Below are 17,301 nucleotides of genomic sequence, written 5' to 3' on the forward strand. Positions count from 1 at the left end.
TATATATATATATATATATATATATATATATATATATATATATGAAATTTTGAATTTAGTTCACGGATCTCCAGTACTACGTTTGCGGACCACAGGTTAGGGGACCACAGTAATAGACTAAGCCGTAGAACAATACAAGCACAAATACAACACTTAAAGTTCATTACATGAATTAAATGCATACTAACTATAGAATAGATGAGTACATTATCAAAAATATATAAAATGCATTACACCAAACTATAAACTAACACTAAGAATATACTACGAAAACACTAACATTAAATCGCTTCTTATGAATAACACACCATAGGCCAGCAAGTCCATGAACGAACTACTAATGTTTAACATGATTAAAAATTTGATTGCAATCGTAAAAGTTGTAATTTTCATGACTCCAATTGTTATATTGGCTGTAAAAGTATGACACTCCCACCAGTTGACCATGCATTAAGTTCACCAAGGAGAAATTGCAATGCATTACATAATACAATGCAATAAAACTTTAGTACAGAGAGATAACAGGATAACACCGTTTGTAGGAGAAGCTGGGAAGGTGAAAGGGGAGAGTGAAGTATAGTATCAGAACAAACAGGGGACACTAAGCTAAGAGAAGTTACAGTTCATGTAATCTATTAAAATCTAACCCTTTCACACTGCCTCGGCTTTTTATTTTTCGTTTTCATTTTTCAATCGTTACTTTCTTTTTTTATTTATTTATGCGCCCTTTCAAAGCCTAGCCAGGCTCACGGGCCCGGTTTCCCGGTTTCTATGGCGTATGTGTTCCCCCGAGTTGGACGGGACGCCAGTCCATCATCGCAGCGTTACTCAAGAAACAGGAAGAAAGAGTGAGAGAATGTTGGGGCGAAAGAGTACAACAGGGGTCGCCACTACCACCACCCCTGCCGGAGCCTCGTGGAACTTAGATGTTTTCGCTCAATAAACACTCACAACACCCGGTCTGGGAATCGAAACCGTGATCCTCCGACCGCGAGTCCGCTGCCCTAACCACTGGGCCATTGCGCCTCCGTTACTTTCTTTTACTTGTTCATTTCTCGTCCATGTTCACAAATGCTTTGACTTCTACTAACTTCTCCTAGCTTAGTGTCCCCTGTTTTATTCTGATACAATATTTCACTATCCCCTTTCACTATTCCCACTATCTCCTGCAAACGGTGTTACCCTGTTGTTACTCTGTGCTAGACTACAACTATGTTGCCTGGGATACACCAGCACATAATACAATAAAACAGTGGTTCCCAGCTTGTGGTTTGTGGACCCCTGCCAGTCCACAAAGGTAGTACTGGGGATCCGTTAACATGTTAAGCTGACAGACCTTTCAATATCCTGTAGTCCTTGAGAAAACACATTTAAATAAAAGGGACCCTTGGAAATGAAAAGGTTGAGCACTATTGCAATAAAACATTAATTAGTAACACGTCTATACTATACAAATCCTCCACAAAAATAAACGATATGGAAGCAATGCTCATTGTGATATTGATTTCAAATTTTGGCACAAGGCCAACATTTCGGGAAGGAGATAAGTCGATTACTTCGATACCAATACTCATCTGGTACTTATTTTATCGACCCCGGCAGCATTTGAACTCAGAATGTAAAGTAGGAAAAAATGTCGCTAAGCATTTTGTACAAAACGGTAACGATTCTACAAGCTCACAACCTTTAATGTTCATAGCAATTGAATTATGAATATTAATGGAAGCAATATTTCTAGCACAGCACAAAACAATGCAGAAACACGTATAATACAAGTAATTACAAAAATAAACACCTGCTTCATGGGATATAAATCTGACGGTTAAATGCTCCAATTCCGGTGGTAATTTTCCATTCAACGATATGGAAAATATGGCAAACAGCATACAACATAGACGAAGTCAATATGTTCAAGAGAAAATCGGTTTCCATGTATACAAATACACACATATATATATATATATATATATATATATATATATATATATATATACACATATATATGTGCATACACACATATATGTATATAATTTTAAATTTGGGTATACACCTTGTAGTATGCCACAGTGATCATCTAACTCGCGTTTCTCGTGTATATGTGTAGCAACAGACAATCACCAAAATGTATTCTACTCGAAATAGGCGAAACGGAGATTAAAAAGCGAGGTACCTTTTGAGAAGTCACCTGATGAGACACATCTGCACCAATGATGCACCACAACTGTTAGTACAGCATCTCACCCGTGAGACACCGATGCACAATGGGTTGAAACGATCGTAGTGGATAATAAACAGTTTCGTGAATTCCATTTTCTTTCTCTTTCTTTCTCATATATATTGTGTGTGTATGTGTGTTAGGCAGTGCGTATCCATCATTTTTAAGACACTCTTGACAGATTCTTTGAACCGTCTTCGGGCCCATGGGAGGATTTGAGCTAATTACTTAAACCTAATGGAATACATACCAATTATAAAACGTACTCGTTATCTTGGGCAGTAAGCCTAGTTACAGCTAATTAAATATGATGTTAAGTGGCTTTGCTCAGAAACCTTTTGCCGTTTATCTTTTACGTTTTTTTTTTAAGCCTGATATTTATTCTATCGATCTCTTTGCCAAACTGCTGAGTTACGCGGGCGTAAACACACCAACACCAGTTGTCAAGCGGTGGTGGGGTACAAACACAGACCACTAAGGCACAAACACGAACACATATAAACGACGGGCTTCTTTCAGTTTCCGTTCCATCTACCGAATCTAGTCAAAAGGCTTCGGGCTGCCAGAGGCTATAATAGAAGACATTTGCCCAAGGTGCCACATATTAGGACTGAACCCGGATCCATGTTGTTGGGGAGGGGGGGGGCAAACTTCTTACTACACAGCCAATATTTTTTATCAACCTCAAAAGAATTGACCAACGTGTCCTATGTTTTCTTAGAATGTGATTTAAGGGAGGTGGGGTTAGTTACTACTTTTTGAAGGTCTGTCGATCATGTAGAAGCTTCCTTTGTTGGATTTTTCAATTGCTGAGCATGTGGGTTGCTACATGTGGATTGCTACATGACAATCAAGTTACCCATATACTATGGATCTATTCGTGTTGAGTTGACCACGATTATTTAAAAACTCTAACAGTAACAACAAAATGAACTGAGGCAAAGTTAGTTATGATGATAAAAAAAAATTCCCATTCCCGCTCCAAATAAAAAAAATATGCAAAAATACTCATTAATAATTACTTCTAATTTAGTTACAAGGCCAGTAATTTTCGTGGGAGAGATTGATCAATTACATCAACTCAATACATGACTGGTGTTTTATTTTATTTTATCGTCTCCGAAAGGATGAAAAGCAGCGTTGACGTCGATAGGATCAACTCAGAATGTAAAGAATCAAATGAAATCTTGATTCTTTACTCCTCGGGCGCTTTAACGACTACCAATCCACTACTTTAGGAATATTTATTAATAATGGTTTTGAATTTTGGGACAAAACCATTAATTTTAGGGGAGGAAGAGTGTCGATTGCATTGATCCCGGTGTTCAACTGGTACTTATTCTATTGACCCCGGAAGAATGAAAGTCAAAGTCAACCTCGACGGAATTTGAACACAGAACGTAAAGAGCTGGAAGAAATGCTGCTAAGCATTATATTCAACACACTAACGAGTCTGCCAGCTCACTGCCTTAAAGCTCGTTGGTAATCCCTTCTATTATAGGCACAAGGTCTGAAATTGTGTGAAAGAGGGCCAGTGGATTACATCAACCCCAGTATTAGACTCTGAAAGGATAAAAGGCAAAGTCGACCTCGGCGGAATTTGAACTCAGAATGTAGACAGAACAAATGCCGCTAAACATTTAGTCCGGCGTTCCAATGATGCTCCTCGCCAGCTTATCGAGCTCATTACTAAAGATTTCAAATTTGGCACAAGAGCAGCTATTTCGGGGGAGGGGATAGTCGATTACATCGACCCCAGTACTTAACTAATATTCATTTCATCGACTCCAAAAGGATGAAAGCAAAGTCGACCTCGGCGGAATTTGAACTCAGAACGATTCTTATTTCTTTATTGCCCACAAGGGGCCAAACATAGAGGGGACAAACAAGGACAGACAAAGGTATTAAGTCGATTACATTGACCCCCAGTGCGTAACTGGTACTTAATTTATCGACTCCGAAAGGATGAAAGGCAAAGTCGACCTCGGCGGAATTCGAACTCAGAACGTAACGGCAGACGAAATACCGCTAAGCATTTCGCCCGGTGTGCTAACGTTTCTGCCAGCTTGCCACCTTCTTATAGCTCATTAATAATAACATCAGACAGTTAGCCAGTGCTGCTTAACAGTTTTCATTTCTTACATAGTGCCGTCTAGACAATACACATTAGTGAAACATGGATGAGATTTGATAAATGTTATTCAATACACCAACTTGCAAGGACGCCGTATTCAATTTCCATCGTTTGCTATAGTGTAGTGGCGAAGTGGATGTATCAGTACCGGTTTACATGATAATGAATTCAAATATGTTGCAGATATTTCGCTGTGTTGTGAATCGCCCTCTGTCAAAAGCAGATAGCAGATCCTCTGGAAATGTTGCCGGTGATAAGAGCGATGTCCCATCCGAACGATTCATGTCTTAGCACCATGAAATGCTTGAAATCCTGAACAAAACAGCAAAGCATTTGTATTTACTACAAAAAAAATCAGCTAAATTAGATAGTTATTAAAACAGTGTAGTCTTAACAAAAAAGAGACAATAATAGAAAATACATGCAATTAGATAAGATGTCCTGATTAATTTAGAACCTCATTTATCAGCCAACAAGTAATTATTAACAGCTTCAGCTACTATAAGCCAGCAAATGTAATTTCAGATATTCTAGAATACAAAGTTATAGAGAACTTAACAAAACACGGAACCCGCTGTAACCAAATATAACATAATGCATAGCATCGGCACATAGACACGCGCGCTCATCGTTAACACAACATATGTGACTCGTTGTATCCAATTTAATAAAACAAAAGAACAGGCCATCTCTCTCTCTCTCTCTCTCTCTCTCATACTCACATTTATGCCTACATACACTGACAAAACAAGCCAGTACGGAGCTGTTTGGACGGTAACATTCACTGCCTTATAGTAAATACCATAGCAACCAAATATTCTCGAAGATTGGTGTTCTATAAAACTGAAATCCAATTATAGAAAGGTCGACGGAATATACATAATCATCATCGATATTGTCATCAACAACTACAGTATCAGCCATTTTTTATGTCCATATTTCTACGCTTGAATCGGTTAGACGGGTTTTCTCTAGTCTTGACAATCGCCGCAGTTCTTTGGCATCGCCTTCGTGAGATTGTGTCTCTCCAGATTAATTTCACTACATTTTCCCATACTTTTTGCGGTCATCCTCTTCCGCAGGATCCTTCCATTGGATTACTTGGTGCTGCTTTACCCAATTGCCATTTTCTCCAGTCCTCATATGTCCGTTCCACCGCAGTCTCCTCTCTTTCTTTCACACATTTCATTCCTAATTTTTCTCTCAGATCGTTTCTTCTCCGTCAATCGTACACACTAACAGTAGACATCGAGTGGAACGTATTCGATTCTTTTCTTTCCAGTTTCACACATCTGCATTCAATACTCTTTTATACTGCCATGCAACATAGCGTATCATACAATTTGTCCTTCACTCAAAATGAGAATTCCTTTTTGCATGCAGATTTAATTACCCAAATTCCCAGACAGGTCACCTTCACTACAACTGTGAAACCAAATATTTCCATGGATGGATGGATGGAGGACACAGGTTTATTAGACGATCCTTATACTCTTCGAAACTGTCTCTCTGGAGGTAGGGGTATTTGTCCGAAACAGCTGCTAATGATAATGAAGCTCCATTATGCTAAACAAAGAGAATTGTAATCGAGTGAGTGCTTTTCGCTACAAAATTATTGTCTTAGACTAGTGGTTCTCAACCATTTTTTTTATCTATGGACCTCTTTGACTGCTATTCTATTCTGGTGATTACCCCTACCCCATAGCCGTTCGATGTTTTAAGACTTTATAGATTCTTCTTTCAAAATAACTATTTTGCTTTTCATACATTAACTTGTGTAGGTTGAACTTTGTAGGACGTTTTCAAAAGAAACCTGGCTGTTTCTTGTAATAAAGACATCTAAAGCAAAATTTTTTCATGGACCCTTAATAAACTACTGTGGGTCCTCAATTTATTATTTTGTTTGCATGGACCCAAAAAATCTTATATGGACCCCGGTTAAGAACCACTGATAATGAACTGTGCAGTACTCTTCACGCTTGCAGCAGGAAGCTGTGACTACATATGATGCTTACGTATGTCAAGGTAAACAACGTATCACTGAAAGTTCAGCGACTTTCTCAGAAACTCAGAGAGCTGTGCCAAGAACAGGATACTAACCGTTGACCTTTCAACTGATTGGCCATCGTTTTATCAACTCATTCAACTTTGGTTCTTAATCATCTTTAGCTAGGCATATTTGTTTTTAAGGAAGTACCGGAGAGTATGTGGGCTGTGTCCGCCGATGAACAGTATAGACGTTTTTACTAACAGATCCAGAGGCTAGAGCAACTAGCAGTCACTGAATTCTGAATCAGATACATCCCGGATTTTCATTGAGAAATTTTGGATGATTAGAATGATGAATACTCGTTTTCATACATTTCCAGCTTAGTGATACCAGTACTGCAATGAGGACGCACGTAAAATAGCCTATCCAGTAGAGGCAAGGCCGGATTAAGATCCATAGAGGTCCTTACCACTTAAAAGATTTTGGTGCCTCCATATATATGTAATTCAAAATAAAAAAACAATAATAAACCATAATTTTTTTTTTATTTTTAAAAATGAAACAAAACTAACAATAAGATGGAAAATAATGCTTATTTTTGTATACTTCCACTTTATTTATATTTGAAAAGTTTTCTTCTACTTTTTTTTAATTGCAAAGTCTTTGATCAGATCCTCATTATAAAACCATGAACACTTAGAAATTATATTTCCACTTTCAATATTATTTCAGCAAGTTTAAAGGGGTTGATATCTTTTGTACCGTAAACCATTTACAATTTCTGCGGTACCACCACTCCCTTGGTGCCCTAAGCATGTGCTTATTCTGCTTAATGGTTAATCCAGTGCTGAGTAGAGGTGATCAATCTACACGCGTCATATGGAACCGTTTTATTGAGCAGAGAGAGCTTATCCTCAGCTACGACTATACAGAACCTAAAAATCTAAGTCACTAAGTCAAAGAGCTAGTCAAATAACTCATGGTAATGCAGTAAGTCAAACTGGCAGAACCGATTCTTTGATCTCCACATGACACACTCATGGCTAGATATGAATTAAACACGTCAACCAAGCACTTGTTGAGTGTGCAGTACTCTTCATGCTTGCAGCAGGAAGCTGTGACTACATATGATGCTTACGTATGCCAAGGTAAACAACGTATCACTGAGAGTTAAGCGACTTTCTCAGGAACTCAGAGAGCTGTGCCAAGAACAGGATACTAACCGTTGACCTTTCAACCGATAGGCCATCGTTTTATCAACTCGTTCAACTTTGGTTCTTAATCATCTTTACTCTTGGATCAACACCAAGAAAAAAAGAATTAAAAAAAAATTATTCTGTTTCATTTCGATTTCCTTTTTTTTTTTTAGGGGTAGGTATCTTTCTTTAAATATTTGTATAGCTTACAGAAGAGGCAGGAAGAAGTAATGCCATTGCTGAGTCAGAATTCCTGAAATAGAAGTTATATTAGTTTTTTAACGTGTTAGTTTTAATAACTGTCCACATAGAGAGGTCGGTGTAAGGAAAACATCCAGCTGAAAAAATCTTGCTTCAATTAAACGTGGTCTGATATCAAAAGCCAAGAAAAAAAAATGGTGCCACACCCAATGCACAGCTGGTTTAAACTAGATTACACTAATCTAGTTTACACCAGTAAATGTAGGTGACGCCAAATTTAGATAAGGAAAACTTATATTTACATGAAAATGTACATGTTGCAATTATTTGATAAATCTTGATGGCAGTAGTGATGGGAAGTATTAATACTGGTGCTGCAACGGAAGGAATTATAGGTAGGCAATTACGTTGGTGGTCCCGGACCTATGAGAGGAAGAGTGCAAGAGGTACCTCGTACTCGAGCAGCAGCAGGATTTACTGAAATCTCAAGAAAATGTCTGCCATTGAGGCTCGAAACAAACTTCGTACCTCACTAATAGAAATTTCTCTGAGACACCCTGAGGTAGTTGTTTATGATGGCTGAGGGTAATTTGTATGGGTATTAGTACTGATAACGTTGTTTATTATTATTATTATTATTATTATTATTATTATTATTATTTATCTCAAGGCCAACTCTGATCGATCAGGCCTAAGCTCAAAGCGTCCCAGCTGTGACTATCTCATCTTTTTACGGTTATTATAGGACAATAGCATATAACAGTGGTTCTCAAGCTTTTAGATATTTGGGTCAGATCCAAAACCTGGATATTTTTTAGGGGTCACACCAAGAAAAATAAAACACAAGTCAATTAGAAAAGGAATATATATTTATAGAGGGAAGACCATCGAACCGCCAGAAGGACTGCATGCGGCCCAGTGAGCCGCAGTTGAGGACCGCTGGCATATGTTTCCATTCTCCTATTTTCTTAAGACGATAAGGAGTAATCTGAGGAGGATTCAGTTGTTATTTCTACCAGGACAAGCTGTTACGTAGGGGCTCCCTCACTGGGTTGCTGCTGCTGCTGCTGCTGTTGTTGTTGTGGTTGTTGTTGTTGATGTCGCCTTGTCGTTGTGCTGTTGTTTAGCCTCCAATCAGTCTTGATCGAGCTGCTAACCTATGATCAGAAGTATTCCAGATATGATCATCCCATTTAGTTTTTTTTTTCCTCCTATATGTGGGTGGGGGGGTCCCTTGACCATATAATCCAATGTACTCTTTTTTTTTTGAACGGTGAAAGCAGTGTGATTTGAGAGAGAAAATTTAACTACTATTTCTAACTGGTTTGATTATGGTAGTAGGTGGAGATGTTGGTAATTGTGGGTGTAATGATACTGGTGGTGGCGGCGTCGGCGGCGGCGGTCGTAATGAAGATGTGGTGGTAGCGGTAATGTTAATATATAGTTGTTGCTCACCTCACCCATTCCTTAAGTAGGTTCTGGTTAAGTAAATCTATAATCAAAAACATTTCCGTCTTTTTTTCTCAAGACCACAGTATACCTTGAACTACACTATTCACTATTTACCTATTGAGGTAAATATTGCTGTTGTTTCTAGTGACCACTTACAGACTCCCCTCACTGCCAACTCCACCCCCACCCACCTTCGAGTCAACAAGATAGTGTTAGTAATACTGGTCGTAGTGGCGGTGGTGGCAGTGGCGCACTTGTGATAAACAGATTATGGCATGAGCAACAACGAATCTTAATTAATATTGGGTTGTCCGGAAAGTTCGTGCCGATTTATAGTAGCTTACCTTTCGACTTATTTGCCATGAAACCACCTCAATTCAGGGAAGAGGGTATTTTTAAGTTAAAGGAAAGATGGAGACGCATTGTGCAACCAAATGGTTCATATTTGGTTGATTAAAAATGTAATGGCAAGTATTTATTGACCTTTTTCTTCCCTTTAAATATCGGCACGAACTTTCCGGACAACCAAATAGTTTCAAATTTTGGTACAAGGCCAGCAAGTTCGGGGAAAGCCGATTACATCGATCCCCCAGTTCTCAACTGGTACTTATTTTATCGACCTCACAAAGGATGTAAAGGCATAGTCGACCTCGGCAGAGTTTTAACTCAGAACGTAAATCTGGACGAAATGCCGCAAAGCATTTTGCCCGGTGTGCTAATGATTCTAATCAGCTCGCTGCCTTAATCGTTTTGGTGGCAAATATCTGCAATAGTTGTTATCGTCATAATCGTCGTTGTTTAGCCCTAGGTTAGACCCAGATGAGCAGAACTATGATTTAAGCGCATTCCAGTCGAAACTATGCAGTCTTATTCGTCTCCGCAGCTGCACTCATCCATCCCTACGCCCGCCACCAAATACACGAAGCCCAATAACACATTATCGAATGTGTCTTTTTGTAAGACGGTCGAAAGTAGAAGTGAGTGTATGATCTGAGAGAAATTTTAGCTGTTATTTCTAACAAATCGACTGAAAATGCAGGGCAGCCATGTGCAAACTGCGGCCCGCAGGACTTTCTAAATGACACACCGAACGAAAATTACTTCGAACGTATTAGTTGTGCGGTTTACCTGATGATGAATCATGTCTCATGCGTCTTCTTCTCGCAAAAGGTTGACCATGCCTGACGTAAAGGTTTTCCTCTGATGGCCGGAAGACGATAAACACAATATAAGCAAGTATCGCTGATCTGACTCGATGTGTAAGAGACACTAGAATCACACAATACTTAAAAGTCTGTTTGCTAGTGTTTGAGAAAGCCAAGAGACAATACAGTCACCTCTAACCTAAATACCAGCTTGAAGGAAATAAAATCAACAATATTGACAGCGTTTAACAATATGTGGAAACTTATCGTATAGCTGGCAACATGATTACACATCAATAGATAAATACCTTGGAATAGATACAATTTGAAGAGATGTAAATGACAGAGGTTAATCCTTTTCAAAACTAGCGATTCGATTCTCTTTTGTTTTCAACACTTTATATTTATACTACGTGAAATAATGCCTAAATCACTATGTATTTATATTTCTCGCTGTCTAGTTTTATATCCTAAATGCATCTCAACTTTTATCTTCCGTTCAAAATATTCCGTGAAATACTTACAATTGTTCTGCCCGGTCGTTGTTATATAAACTTATCCAGGATTTCTATTAAAATAAATGAGAAAACTTGACCAGGATTTTAATATGCCTCAGGCTTTCAAACATCCACGAATACTCATACGTGTGTACGTAGACGTCACGAATACTCATACGTGTGCGTGTGTAGGTGCCCTTGTGTTTAAGTATGTGGATGTAATGTATATTTTTCCATTGCTTCACAAACCAGAGTGATTTTGTAGAATAGAACTATTTTATTTTCTATATTATTAACACAGACGCTTTCTTACATTCTTGGTGAAAATATTTATGTCAATTTCCGCAGAATATTTTGGATTTTTCTGTTATAAGTAAAATTCCTAGATGGCGACCAAAGGAGGTGGCTGTCTTCTCAATTGATACGCTACTGTGGGTGCCGCTGGATGATTGATTCTGGTGATGATGTTATTCCACGCTTTCCAATCCATGGTGCAGCCCTTAGCATTCTTGAAGTGGGGGTGCTACGACTTCAGGTCTTCCTCAATTTATTTCACCCTTGTCTTCTTTGGTGCGCTGCCCTGGATCCTCCAGTGCGTGGGTCGCTGCCGTCACAAAAGTTGCTGTGGTATTTTTCCGGTACTCATCCTGCTGTAGCCTGCGCTGAAGGACTTGATCTTCAATGGTCGGCTGTTAGCATTGTTGTATTTTTAACAATAATGTTTCATAACACGAGGTCAACTCAGATCGAGCAAATCTGATTCAAACAGTAAGCATGTCGTCTGTTTTCTATATCAAGGACTCCATTGTTCAATTGACCCTCCGTTTTTTTAAAACAATAGGATGCAGTGGCCTAGTGTAGGATATGAGGGATGTGCAGATTGCTCAGGGTGATTACTATATATACGAATGTTTACTATAGTCGTAGATATGTTACGTTTAAGGAAGTGGAGCACTAAATCCATGCTACACCACTGGTAAGGCTGTGATAAGAGGAAAATTTGCTTCCCATCAAATGTGTTCCCTGTTTGGACCTCGCACTCCGTCGGTCGCGACGACGAGGGTTCCAGTTGATCAGGTCAACAGAACAGCCTGCTCGTGAAATTAACGTGCATGTGGCTGAGCTCTCCTCAGACACGCGTATCCTTAACATAGTTCTTAGGAAGATTCAGCGCGACACAAAATGGAACAAGGCTGATCCTTTGAAATACAGATATTATTCATTTTCGCTAGCTGAGTGGTCTGGAGTAACGCGAAATAAAGTGTCTTGCTCAATGAAACAACGCGCCACTAGGAATTGAACTCGCGACCTTACGATTGTGAGCCAAATACCTTAACTTTCTTTGTCTGAACCGTAGGTTACGACGACGAGGGTTCCAGTTGATCCGATCAACGGAACAGCCTGCTCGTGAAATTAACGTGCAAGCGGCTGAGCACTCCACAGACACGTGTACCCTTAACGTAGTTCTCGGGGGAAATTCAGCGTGACACAGAGTGTGACAAGGCTGGCCCTTTGAAATACAGGTACAACAGAAACAGGAAGATAGAGTGGAGCTTTAGGTGTTTTCGCTCAATAAACACCCACAACGCCCGGTCTGGGAATCGAAACCGCGATCCTACAACCGCGAGTCCGCTGCCCTAATCACTGGGCCATTGCGCCTCCACTCTGTCTGAACCAATCAAGTATTAAACTACATAGAAACAATGGTACTTATTTTGTCGATCTCGAAAGGATGAAAGTCGACGTCAGTGGTATTTGAACTCAGAACGTAAAGCTCTGGAAGAAATGTCCGTGAAGCATTTTGTCCGATGTTACTAATGATTCTGTTTGTTCACAGCCTTCAAAATCGTTAAAAAATTACGATTACTTCAAAATGTTGTTCATTTTTATTTTCAATATTTTTATTGGTTTTGTTATTCTCGTTGTTATCGTTGTTGCTGTCGTTACGAGACCTAACTGCTTTGTGATGTGTTCAATGCGCCCCCATTACGTGACCATAATTCTAATGAAATCCTCTGGCTTTGTGTTTCAATTTAAGCTTTGAAAAATATTCAACAATTCAAAAAAAGTCAAAGCGCGGTGGGTTAACGGGGGCGGGGGGCGGGGGACGTTGTTGTGTTTGTTGTTAATGGTAGTTTGTAAAGGCGATGATTGAAGAAGTGATGAGAATATTCGTGGCGTCACACAGATGATGTTGATGGCAGTGGTGGCGACGGCGGCGGTGGTGGTGGCAATGTTAAAGTTATTGTTGCTTTTCTTGTTGTTGTTGTTGTTGCTGCTGCTGCTGTATTTTAACACCTTCCGCCTCCGAGTAGACTCTGGTCAAGGACATTCTGGGATTTTGGGCTTTTTTTTAATTATTTTTTTTCGGACATATTGTACTCTGGAGTGCATTATCTAATGTATTCTTTGGTATTTTTTCACTGTTGTTGTTGTTGTTGTTTTAAGTCGAGAGAATGTTTCGTTTTTATGTTTAGTTTGCCAAAATTCTTTATGCGAATTCGTGAGTTGAAACAGTTTTTGTTGTATCTCGGGAGGGTCATTATGCCAATAATAAACACATGCACTGGTTCGATTTCATTCCTTTTATTATTATCAGTCAACTAGTTAACCATTTAACCAATTAGCTAATCTATTGATCGACCGAACAATTAAGCAAACAATTGATTCCTTAATTGGTTACATGGTTAACTAGTTTTTACTACTAATAATAATGATAACAAAAGTGTTGCTTGAGAGAAATATAGCTGTTATTTCATCTAATCAAATGACAATATTCTAAGGTTCCTCGTTGAATTGAGGTGATAATGTTGTTGTTGTTGGTGGTGGTGGTGGTGGTGGTGGTGATGGTGGTCGTCGTCGTGGTCGTGGTTGTCGTGGCAAAGAAAGATTCTGGCATTAGCAATAGTTTTTAGTAATGATTAAATGTTTTGGTGGAAAGTATAATAGCATCCATAGCCGTTGTTGTTCTTGCTGTTATTATTACTGCTGTTGGTGCTGTTGTTTAGTTATAGGTCATTTCTGTCCTAACAAATCCATGATCGAAGGCATCGTAGTCTTGACCATCACATCCTTTTCCTTATCCAAGACTACGGTCGTCCTATGTTTCTCTCCTGTTTTCAGACGGTAAGGTGTGAATTGAAGGAATTTGCCAGCTGCTATTTCTTGTAGGTCAAACAACTACCTAGAGGCTCCCTTCCCTTCCCTTCTGGAGCCTGGAATATCACTTACCAAAAGATGTTTACATAAAATTATACAGAAGGCTATAATTTAAACAATGATTACTTTAAAACTGAAGGTGTTATGTTCAAGATCGAAAGACAGTCTCATTTATGCCAGATTGGCTTAGTAACTAACATAACATAATGTGTAGCGATAGATGTAGCGAAAGATGAAGCAATAGACTTAAGATTTAGGGTTGGCGTCTAAGGTCAGTCCGACCAGTGGCTGACTTGAGATTAATCAATTAGTAACGTATTTTTAGTGAACATTTTTCAAAAAAATTTTCTGGGACAAGTGAATAGCAAAATCAGATTCGGCGTGAAAAATTACATCAATATACCAAACAATGAATATATTTTTTATAGCGAAAATTCAAACACGAGAGTTCTGAATATAGGTACGTAGTGGTTGTTGTTCTAATCAGACAATAGCTTGGTTTGTTACAATGGGAACAGGCACCACTGTGTCTGTGGCTTACGACTGGCTAAAATTACCCAAAATTTGCAAACCTTAAAAGCTATTAATTTTTTAGTTATTAATTTATGGCAAAAATGAATTTCATTTCCATAGTTAGCATACAAAACTACATCAGTAGTTTGAAACCAATTGGGACAAGATTAAAGGAATTGAAAAGCGAAAGCCAAACAGAAAAGATTCTAGATTTATTCGACTAAACCCGTCTAAGCCAGTGCTACTCAAAGTGGTGGTCCGCGAGCCATCAGCTGCCGGTACGCGGCGAGTCTCCAGAAAAGAAAGAAACATTATAAAATACTTATGTAATATTATTTGTTTACAAAATATATATAAGATAACAACAATTGTTAACTTTTATTGTATTCATTATATATATTGCAGCGTGGAAGGTGTTTATAAGTCATTTAAGAAACACACAAAAACCGTTAGATTCACTTCAACATTTTAATTTAATTTGCCAAAATATTTTCGTCGCTTTGAGACCGCGACCTGTTCACTGACAAAATTCCGTGCGGCAATTGTTTTCGTTCCAGTACACGATCTCAGATCAGGTCACTTGCTATGCAAGTACATCTCCGTTATTATACATATTGTTTCCGGTATAAATTGATATTACTAAGAAATATTATCGGTCCCTAGAACATTGGTAAAAGAAATGCCGGTACGCCACATCAGATAGCTTGAGTAACACTGGTCTAAGCAACATCCCAGCAAACTGCAGTCCAATAACTGAAAGAAGTAAAAGATAAGGACTTCGTACTTCCAAAATCACAATACATCTTAAGCTCTCAATTCTGATTCAGTGGTTACACTTACTCTTTACCCTTTTACTTGTTTCAATCATTTGACTGTGGCTATGCTGGAGCACCGCCTTTAGTCGAGCAAATCGACCCCAGGACTTATTCTATCGGTCCCTTTTGCCGAACCGCTATGTTACGGGGACGGAAACAAACCAGCATCGGTTGTCAAGCGATGTTGGGGGGACAAACACAGACACACAAACATACACACACACACACACACACACACACACACACACACACACACACACACACATATATATAAATATATATATATATATATATATATATATATACATATATACGACGGGCTTCTTTCAGTTTCCGTCTACCAAATCCACTCACAAGGCTTTGCTCGGCCCGAGGCTATAGTAGAAGACGCTTGTGGTTGGTAAGCAAGCTTACCATGCGTTTGATAAGCAAGCTACTTACCATACAGCCACTCCTACGATCTGTACTTGCTTTATTACAATAATAGTGAAGGTACGTGGCTTGGTGGTTAGGGTATTCGGTTCATAATCGTATGGTCGTGTGTTCGATTCCCGGTGGCTCGTTGTTTCCTTGAGCAAGATACTTTATTTCACGTTGCTCCAGTCCACTCAACTGGCAAAAATTAACTGTACCTGTAATTCAAAGGGTCATCCTTGTCACATTCTGTGTCACGCTGAATCTCCCTGAAAACTACGTTAAGGGTACGCGTATCTGTGGAGTGCTCAGTCACCTGCATGTTAATTTCACGAGCAGGCTATTCTGCTGGTCAAATCAATTGAAACACTCGTCGTCATAACCGACGGAGTACCAGAATTTTACAATACTACTGTTACTGCCTTGAACAGGGTGTTCAAAGCTTATCCGGCACCCGAAGTATTTGCAACATCTGGGTGTTCTTTTATTCTTTTATTTGTTTCAGTTATATGATAGTGGCCATGCTGCAGCACCTGTCACATTCCGAGTGAACATTGGTTTCTACCTTGACTGCTGCAATATCATACTTAAAATTTAAATATTCTCTTCTTCTCGAACAGATGTCATTAGCGTTACGGCAGTATTGCGTTCCTGGAAATGTTGTCTAAAGAAAAGGTTCCGTAATGCGAGACGTATTTCTCATTGACTTCAAGGGAACAGGGTTTCGCGTTATTGAATTCCACGTTACGGGGAAATTATCAGGAACACAGCGTTTCTATAATACCGAGATGCCTGCATTCTTATTTGACATCCAGTGGGGAAAGGCTTCGTATTACTGAACTCCTCGTTACGGGAAAATTTTCAGGAACATAACGTTTCCGTAACACGGGGATACCAGCGTTCTTATTTTGGCTATTTGAATCCGTCCACCTGGTTCGAGATTAAGACAAAAACAGTAGAAGGTTATTTTGTAACGTTGTTCATGTCGATATTGACATTGTTATTGTTGTTGTAGAAATAGTCGTCATCGTCGGCGTCCGTCCGTCCGTCGTTGTTGTTGACATTGTTGTCTTCGTTGACACCAGCACTAACTGCTGTTTGTATTATGGATATTATTTGAACGTATTAAAATAAATGGTTTTCTCATTGAATTTGAAATGTTATTTTGAAATGAATCGTGTGTTTGTTCGTTCGTTTGTTTGTTTGTTTGTTTACTATATTTTGTCTTCTCTTTCTTCTAATTGCAGCTTACGTCATGTGATGCTGAAGGATCCAACCAGAGCGTGGGTCGATTCCGTGTAGAAACGGGCGAAAGAGATACAGATGAGGTAAAGAGATTTGAAAGCTAAATTAATTGATATTTTCACAAGCATTTTATGCATTGAATATCTTAGTAATTGAATTATTCGTGAAATTGTAGAGAGAGAAGAAAGTTGTAAGTTGAATGTGGGAAGAAATGACATCAGCTGCGACGATGTTTTCATTAAATACACTTTAGTATTTTCATAAGTTGAAATTTATAAAATAAATAAATACATTCAGATATCTTCTTTACATTCTGAATTTAATT

At 38.8% G+C, this 17,301-nt stretch overlaps 1 protein-coding gene across 1 annotated transcript in view; it reads left to right on the forward strand.

Annotated features, from left to right (window-relative positions):
• The window catches only part of LOC106884224 (GTPase-activating Rap/Ran-GAP domain-like protein 3), a 1,434,052-nt gene that overhangs the window by 1,304,684 nt on the left and 112,067 nt on the right, over positions 1–17,301 (forward strand). The window contains exon 8 of the mRNA XM_052965840.1: positions 16,979–17,059. Coding sequence (XP_052821800.1) covers positions 16,979–17,059 — 81 coding nt within the window. The remainder of the gene's footprint in view (positions 1–16,978; positions 17,060–17,301) is intronic.

This window comes from Octopus bimaculoides, chromosome 2, assembly GCF_001194135.2.
Source record: "Octopus bimaculoides isolate UCB-OBI-ISO-001 chromosome 2, ASM119413v2, whole genome shotgun sequence".
In the NCBI taxonomy this organism is placed as follows: Eukaryota; Metazoa; Mollusca; class Cephalopoda; order Octopoda; family Octopodidae; genus Octopus; species Octopus bimaculoides.